This window comes from Pygoscelis adeliae, unplaced genomic scaffold (genome assembly GCF_000699105.1).
Source record: "Pygoscelis adeliae isolate BGI_AS28 unplaced genomic scaffold, ASM69910v1 Scaffold124, whole genome shotgun sequence".
Taxonomy (NCBI): domain Eukaryota; kingdom Metazoa; phylum Chordata; class Aves; order Sphenisciformes; family Spheniscidae; genus Pygoscelis; species Pygoscelis adeliae.
Genome location: NW_008824791.1, coordinates 4,304,239 through 4,312,506, shown reverse-complemented (window position 1 = coordinate 4,312,506; position 8,268 = coordinate 4,304,239). Strand labels below are relative to the sequence as shown.

At 41.6% G+C, this 8,268-nt stretch overlaps 1 protein-coding gene across 1 annotated transcript; it reads right to left on the bottom strand.

The window, feature by feature from the left end:
• Window positions 1-415: 415 nt before the first annotated feature.
• MPC2 (mitochondrial pyruvate carrier 2) lies at window positions 416-4,296 on the bottom strand. The gene is made up of 4 exons (XM_009323900.1): window positions 4,214-4,296; window positions 2,478-2,562; window positions 1,305-1,416; window positions 416-657 (listed from the first exon to the last, which is right to left on the bottom strand). The coding sequence occupies exons 1-4, from the start codon at window positions 4,220-4,222 to the stop codon at window positions 600-602; spliced, it is 264 nt and encodes an 87-aa protein (XP_009322175.1). The 5' UTR covers window positions 4,223-4,296; the 3' UTR covers window positions 416-599.
• Window positions 4,297-8,268: the final 3,972 nt, after the last annotated feature.

Below are 8,268 nucleotides of genomic sequence, written 5' to 3'. Positions count from 1 at the left end.
CTTAAATGCACCCATATTCTGCCTCTAGTTGTAAAGGATGACAGAAGCTAAAACACCAGTGGCACATACTAGTTTGCCCTCCTCTTGTTAAAGACAGTGGTGGCTGGGAACCAAATGAAGATACACATAGCTGAAGCTGAAAAGAATATCCTTACACTACTAGGGAAGAGCATCAGGGAATGAAATGCAAATGCTACTGTTGTTGGTTACTGAAAGCATGGTAAAACCCCACCCAGGTCTGACCGTGACATGGAAGAAGATTACTTCGGTCTGAGGCTCTGGCTGACTGTCACCAGCACTGTGTCACTCCCGGCACTGTTCAGTAGAGTCAGATAAGGTGGGGCCCAGTAACTCATTCTAGGCACAATTCACCATCAGTTTCTTTTAAGAGACAATGTAAGACACACAATTTTACTTCAATTTAAAAGGTTGTACTTTATTTAAATGTATGGTGATACTTTGTTATTTGCACTTAGAAAACACTTGCTCTCTAGATATTTAGATTTCCTCTTTATTTTCTCAGAGGAAAAAAAGTTAAAATTAGTGAAGCTAGGTCCCACAGGGAAGGGTTTGTGCGTTGTTGAATTTGACCTTTTGGGTTAAGCATCTCTTTGCTGCAGCTGCTCTTGTTGTTTTGCTTTTAGCTCCTGATTATACCTGGGGGGGGAGGAAAAAAGCACAGACTAAGAATAGAACATCAGTTACAATAACAGTGTCTTCCTAACAATCTGTTCAGCAGAGGAGGTTTAAAATTACAATGGGCTTGAGGGTGGAAACTCAGGATAGGATAGTTTAGTTCACGTAAGAAGTTCCAAATTAGTTGTTAAGTTTGCCTCCTTCCTGGCCAGTACTGAAGCCAGAGAACTCAATGTTTTCCCTCAAGAAATAATAATAATAATAAAAAAAGCTGCTCTGCTTAAGAACCCTTTGATTCATCTGGAACTGACACGATTCAACACTGAAAGCTGATGGAAGTGCAAAGCTTATGAGGAGGAGAAAGTCTAGGCTGTTTGTCAGTCGGACCTACAGCTTTTAAAGAATGCCTTAGACCCAGAAACTACAGCTTACATACAGCGTTCCTTAAAATATGTTCTAGCTATACTGAAAATATTTAAAGCTTCACTCTCACTCAACTGGAAAACTAACGATGTAGCAAAAAAGTTCTGCAATGTTTAATCAATTGTTTATTTCCTCTTGCCTGTTGCACTGATATTGAGGCTGGTAGAATTTATAAACTCCTGGTTAAGACGAGGTGGTGTGAATGCTTAGTTATAGCATGTAGAGTAGCCCTTCTTAATACATACCTCCATATTCGGAAGAGTTGAGAGCCACCAGCACAGCCAACGAAGAAGTTCACAGCAAACAGACTCCAGTTTTTAGGAATAATAACTAGAGAGTACCTTGACCAAATAAGGCCTGTTGAATGAAAGGGAAAGTTTAAAGATGTTAAGTCTTTAAAGTGAAATATTCAGACATTCCCCTAAGTTTGGAGACAGAATCATGGGCTAGTTTAAGTAAACAAGTTTTATAACTTCATGTTAGACAACTGCTTTTCTTATAACTAGCCATTTCTCAGAAAAGCGCATTGAGTGCCACTGGGACAGCTATGGGCATGTATTGAATTTTTCCAAAATAACAGGACAATAAGGTCAATCATAGTCTTAATATCAAAGATCCTCTGTACTCTACAGCAGCCTAGACCTTAATTCTCCAGCACAGTTGCAGGGTATTGGCATTTTGCTGTAGTATATCCAGCTTGCTGCACCAGCTTAGAGAGTACAGAATCCACCGGTCAAGAAAGGTTTACATATCATGCAAAATGCACAGCACTCTGTCAGATATCACAGTAAAGTCTGGAGAAGGAAGAAGGTGGCAGCTGTAATTTAGATTTTCAGCGTTAGCTGCCACAAGTCCCGCCCCTGACAAGATCTGGTGGAACACCTCGAGTACAGAATATTGTTTCTGCCAGGGTGAAAATTCACGGCGGACCGCAGTGCAGCAGTCCCTGTACCACTGCTTCCAAGTTCTTTTAACACATGGAAATTCTTTCCAGTTACGTTAGTGTAATTACCCTATCATTGTTTAATCCCTTAAAGTCTGTTCTAAAAAAGTCACTATATCTTGGACTGACTTCAAAATTACTTGACCTGAAGCAAAAGAGGTCACTTAGTGGAATGAGTGGTATCATTGTAACTTAAGGGATGACAGTCATATCCTAACTCATAACAACTTGCTCTGGACAATTCCAAATTAAGACACATGTAGAAAACACTTATATAATCACAGAACTCTTAGAGATTTAGTAACAAGTATAGGTCTGTCCTAGAATCACCATCCGACAGCAATAGCGAGAGCTAGCATATTATAGTTAAGCCTTTTCTGTAGAAGTGGATTAGTACTGAGGGAGGATTCGGTAAGAAGTGCATACAGTTTTAGAGGGAGTGCTGTGTAAAAGCATGGAGTAACTTTGGCTTTACCTGTGGCCATTAGTACTGCAGACTGTGCTGTGCTGAGCTTTTCTGCTGGTCTGGTCATATCAGCCATTCCGGCACATACCAAACCCTGTAAAGAGAAATTCAGTGAGCACCAGTCCAGTACCAGGACTTCCTCTAACAGATCAAACGCTTTACAAGGGGGAAGTTGCTTCATAGCTCAGTGCTTATTCTATATGCATTATGCAGGAGATGGCATGCATTATACGAGCAGAGCAATTAGACTCTGAGACACCATCCACTTCTAGCCCTTGTGGTAGGAGTAAGAATGCAGTTATGGGGGGTGCAACTGGCTTCCAATAAAATCCCAGGCAGTGGCAATTTTGTATTAATTTAAGAACAAGGTTAATTTAAGCACAGCTGCTTAAGAAAGCACCTGAAAAAAAATTGGTTTTCATGCAACAAGTCGAAGCTTATCTAAAAAAGGCCCTTCTTCCTAAAGCTCAGACTAAGATATTGCTGGTAAAGATGTAGGTGTGACACGATATAGTCTTCACTCAGCTTCATCTGAGGAGGAAAAAGTGCTGCTTTTTTAATATTATTTCAGTAAAAGTAGAAAACTTCCAGGTGAAGCGAGGAATAGCTTGGCTGATCTACTTGACCACATTACTAGCAAACATGCTGCTTGATTTGTTTTGTTGTGTTATTGCCCTCTACTGGAAATACAATTTCATGTTCACATTACAGGATTTCACGAAAAACCAAACCCCTCCCAAAACTCCACAAATAAGAGTCCTAATGCTTTTAATTCACTGACTGCCACTAAGGACTCCTTTGGCTCCAATCAAGAAACCGGTTTTCAAGGGTAGACACTTCTGTGTGCTGCCTCACTTATGGGATTGATGTTGCCGCCATGGTGCCACGGAGGTACAGATTTTCAGCACACCTCAGTAACTGCAGTATACGTGCCTTTGCCGTGTAGGGGAAGTCATTTTAATTTCTCAGTGAAGAAATTCACTGTAAGCTTAGAGCTGCATGTTCACAAAAGAGAAACTATCTGTGTATTAGCTCTTTTGATACAGCAGCAGTTGACACCAGCCTGCTCAGAAGAGTCGCTGGTACACTCGGGCTCGAGCACATTGCCTGGGAGAGCCGCTGGAAGGTTAATAACCATGGTTACTGCAGCTCCAGTTTAGATTGACAAAGAAACCAAGCTACAGCTTAGAGTGTAACGTGTTGCCTGTGGCCTATAAAAAGTTGGGGTTCACAATAGCAAACATATGAACCAGCTGGCAGTTGCCTTTTTTCTTTTTTTTTTTTTTCCCCAGCAGTGGCTGCTCATGTTTTCTCAAGATTACCTTGCACTCTGACATGCTTTAACCTGCCTTCAAACTTTAAGGCTTAGGAATTGGCTTCCTTAAGATACTCTTCAAATTCCTTAATCTCAGAAGAAATACATGCTTTAAGACTTTTGAATTATATGCTAGCTTATGCCTACTTTGAGCAACAGTTAATGTTTCACAAGAGTAAGATTTTGTGAAACTTTCAGTGAAGAGTACAATTTTTCCACAAAGCATTTTTCCCCCACTATATCCCTTGCATATTGTGCTATATGTTATTAAGGCTAATTTTGTTCCTCCCCATATATTAAAAATCAGACCCTCGGTATTAAATCTTTCTGTAGGTTCAGCTATCTGCTTGGAAACTATTGCTTGCTCAATGGGTTGCTGCAGATTGCCCTCTGACTGACATCAAGACACCAGCTGGCATCTTATACTTACCCATTTCATAATAGGTGCCCAGAAAAACACTGTTTTGGGACCTGAGGGAGGAGGGGGGGGGAAAGAAAAGAAGTTAAATTATTCAGTGAGATGTGGCTGCTTTAATACCCACAGTAAGTTTTGGTTTTGTTTCTTTTTTTTTTAAATAATGAATTCAGTCCATTAGCGCAGTTTCTACCACTGTACAAGCTCTAACACCTAGTACTCATAGTTCATCAGCTCAGTGCATCAATCTTCAGTTGTGTAATCAGTCAACCCATTTCTGCAACAGATGAGCAGGATTTTGTATTTCCATTTTCAAGCAAACAAGGACACTAGAGCAGGCAAAATGCATTTATAATGAAAAGAGTTAGGATAAGGCCTAGGAATAGTGAAGACAGTTTCCATATAATGATTAAAAGCTACTCTACAGCTGGACTAGCAGAATTAGTATTTGAAATCTTTGTGAACTGAATCTTGTAAACTAAAACCCCAAAATATTTTATTACTGGTACTGTAACAGGTCAGCCCCTCCTTCCCTTCCCAAATGACAGCCCATCTCTTCATGCTACAGAAGACATGCTGCAGAGCAGCATTAGATGGTTAAAGTGAGAGTAGAAATCGCAAACTTAAGTAGCAGTAAATGTCACAAGGCGAGTGTCCTCACACACCTCTAATCTGCACCTCTGAATAACCATGTCTTTCTAGCAGAAACAATGCTTCCCACCCAATAATCTACCAACAGGCAAAGGAGGATTATGGGGGAAGAGGAGAAAATCTGCAGAATGAAGGGAGAAAAGTCAATGGAATGGGATCTGGGCGGAAACCATCTCTCTTTCAAATACACGTATCTTACAGTGGTGCTAAAATGGCAACCGGTTGGTTAAAACAAGGTACTGTAATGCCACACCTACAACGCGCAGACTGCCAACCATGCCAGAAATCATTCATCTAGGACTACCGCTCAAAGTCTTAAAAGAGAGACCACGATCCAAAGTGTCAACCCACTGCACTGGGAGACAGTCAGGACACTGGTTCTGATTTCATCAAAACACATGAAGCTTTAGGTCTCGCTACGCCACTGCTCAGCATTCTGATAACATGCAAGATAAAGCCAAGTTTTCACTGTAATAAGTTACATATTATGAGTAAAGTTTTTAAATATAAACGATAAACACTAGGACTTTGGTTGCTTGCTTTTTGTGTGAGCTAATTTTTCACTAACAATTCAGCCTTAAAAAGGCCTTGCAGTAATTATTTATACTCCCTGTTTTAAGCACCCTCAGGTTTAAAACTATGACTTGGGGAAAAATTAACTGTCAGGTTTCTACAGCAAGCACCTGTGAAGCATCTCATAATTTGGGGGATAAGACTAATTGTGACAAATATCAGTTGCTCTGTCACCTTCAAGCCAACTAAGCCCTATAAAAGGGCAGGGCAACTGCAACACAGAATGCAACAAAAACTGGCTTGGCAGCTTTGCATAAAGCCCTCTTAGACCCATACTGCTTGTGACAGCGATCAAGTTTCAAACTGCGGTTAATAACTTCTAGCACATTACTTTTCGCTTGGATAACTGAACGTTTCTACCTACACAGGATTTAATTTTTTTTTAGGATGCATGGGGTTGTGCAGCCACTAAAACTGTTTAACCTTGTTGAACAAATACAGCTCAATATTCATCCTTTAAAGATACAAACTTCAGTTGCTGTTCTCTTAGGCAGCTACTTAGTATGCCAGCATCAGGCTGCAAATATAGCTCTTTTATAAATCGGTCTTACAGAGGTCCCACAGAAGTAGCTTTAATTACTATCAACTATTTTCTTCTAAAACACAAATTCAGATTTGGAGTACTGGAGAATGTGGGGTGAGTATAAATTATTAAATTGACATTCCCTAAACAACTAGTAAAGTTTTCAAGACGACTGACATTAATTTTTATTAATAATAGTTAACTTGGTAATTTAAAACTGCTGACTACAAAAGTAAGAAACAATTGGAGACAAGTAAGGTACCAAGCCAAGCTTGTTATAAGGGAAGACTGTCAAACGCCGTAAGCGGAACGCTCTCCTGGAGGCACGCCAGTAAGCACCCAGTCAGGGCGAGCTCTTCCCAGATCCTGACACCCAGAATTTTTCAAGGATGAATGTGACAGCAGCGCATCAGAGCAGGGACATACCAGAGGCTAATTTGGACATCCATGTATGTGTCCGGTTTACAGAATTTATGATTTCAATTAAATGTAAGAAGTCTTTGTCCTGCAGAGTTTAGTTTAATCGGACAAAGTGAACCAAAGAGGCCAAAGGAGAGGGAGTACAAGCTCAGCCCACGCTTCCCCGTGGCTGCCAAGAGCGATGTTCCCCGCTCTGTGGCAGCCTGGGGAGTTGGTGTGCCATACCCCAGGCCCTTCGCTGTCCTCCAGCAACCTCGCTCTGTGCAATGCCAGCCAAAGAAACGGCTTTTCAGACCAGGCATCAATTATTTTACTGGAAGCTTTCTTTGTACCAGAAAAGAAGTAAGCATTGTTCTTCATTTCTTACAAGTGATTTATGATTTCATGATAATGACACTTATATTCCTAAATCAGACTAGAAACCTAGATATCACCAGAGATAAAATGTGAGCCTTTCATTTTTAACCTACTTGTTTTGCAGTCAGAGTGACACCTATTGCATAACTTTCTCACAGACCCACCTTCAAGGCATTCAAGGCTTGAAACAGAAGTGGCAGAGGTTCAGTTTCGATACCTGCTTGCTCTGTGGCTTTTCTCACTTATGCCATCAGTACGGATTATGGCCGATATATATGTATATATACATACATACACAGAGTCCCTAAAAATGGGATTTTTTTTTTTTTATTAATTTCAACATTATGGTGGTGAACAAAAGCGGCCCACAGGCAGTTCCGTGAAGTGAAAAGCACTGCAAGGGAACCTCCAAAGCATTTTTCAATTAGTACTACAGTTCTGATGAAGAATGAACATAGGTGTTCCCAGTGCTCGCCGGGCCTTGTATTCAATAAAAGCAATCGCAAGCTGCCGTATTCCACACAGGATGAATGTGGCTTGACACCTTTACAGTGGAGATGTGGGACATATTGACTCTTTATACACAAAAATTACATTCATGTTATATATATATTGGTCTAGTGAATTCAGAACAAAACAGACATTTTGGTATCTGCAGTTTTCACTTTTCAATTGCTTTTTCTTTAAAGCAACAACTTTCATTTCAAGAGAGGACCGTTACAGGTAGATGGAGCAACTGACTGAAAACTAAAGTCCATTTTCACAGTGCGTATTCCAGGTAGGTGAAGAGTCAAGGATGCGTATCACACTGAAAAAAAGCAGTGGGAACAGCAGCCTGTGGAATTCTAGGATTTATCGAGCACTCTCTTTAACTACCCTATGCAATTTGTTGACATGACAAACATCACCTAAATGGCACCGAAGCAGATCATTTTACAAGAGGTTTTTCCCTAGTAACACAAAAGAACATGTTTGCTCAAGTAAAGGTAAGCTTTAGGTCAGGCAAGGGTAGCTCATTTCAGGGGGACTGGAGCCCTTCCATCCCCACAGGAGCGCTTCAGCTACGAGAGTGGACTCTTGAAGGGCTGGAGCAGTCTTCGGTAGGAGCGCCGGATTCGGCGGAAAGAAAATGAAGCAAACGGGAGCTTGACTTAAACCAGAGCGCACCTCGAGATCGGAAATCCTCGCAGCGCTCCCCCCTATTTGTTCAGCACATCCATGTGAAAGAAGTGACCGCTGAAGCCTTCAGGCCCCTTTGGAAATCATCGCATCCCTCGGATTAGGGTCAGGTAGCCCCACCGTTCCCCGGATTCAAACGGCGGAGTAACGTGACAGCGACACTCCAGTGCACTCGCGCGTTGCAGGAGGCGGGAGTAACAGTCAGTATCGGGTCTGGCTTCCTCCTTCTTTCCAAGTGAAGGAAGTTTTCCTTTATCTAGCAGGAGCCCACTCTTCGGCAGTTTCCCCCGTGTCACAATCACGGCAACAGAGGTGCGACTCTGCGGCCCCGACTCCGCCTCCCCAGCCGCGGGAGGACACCCTCCCC

Bases quoted from the DNA above. Each gene is read 5' to 3' on its own strand.
- MPC2 (XM_009323900.1), bottom strand. The intron at 1,417-2,477 runs GTAAAGCCAAAG...TTCATTCAACAG, and splicing joins TGCAGTACTAATGGCCACAG to GCCTTATTTGGTCAAGGTAC. The intron at 658-1,304 runs GTATGTATTAAG...CTCCCCCCCCAG, and splicing joins CAACTCTTCCGAATATGGAG to GTATAATCAGGAGCTAAAAG.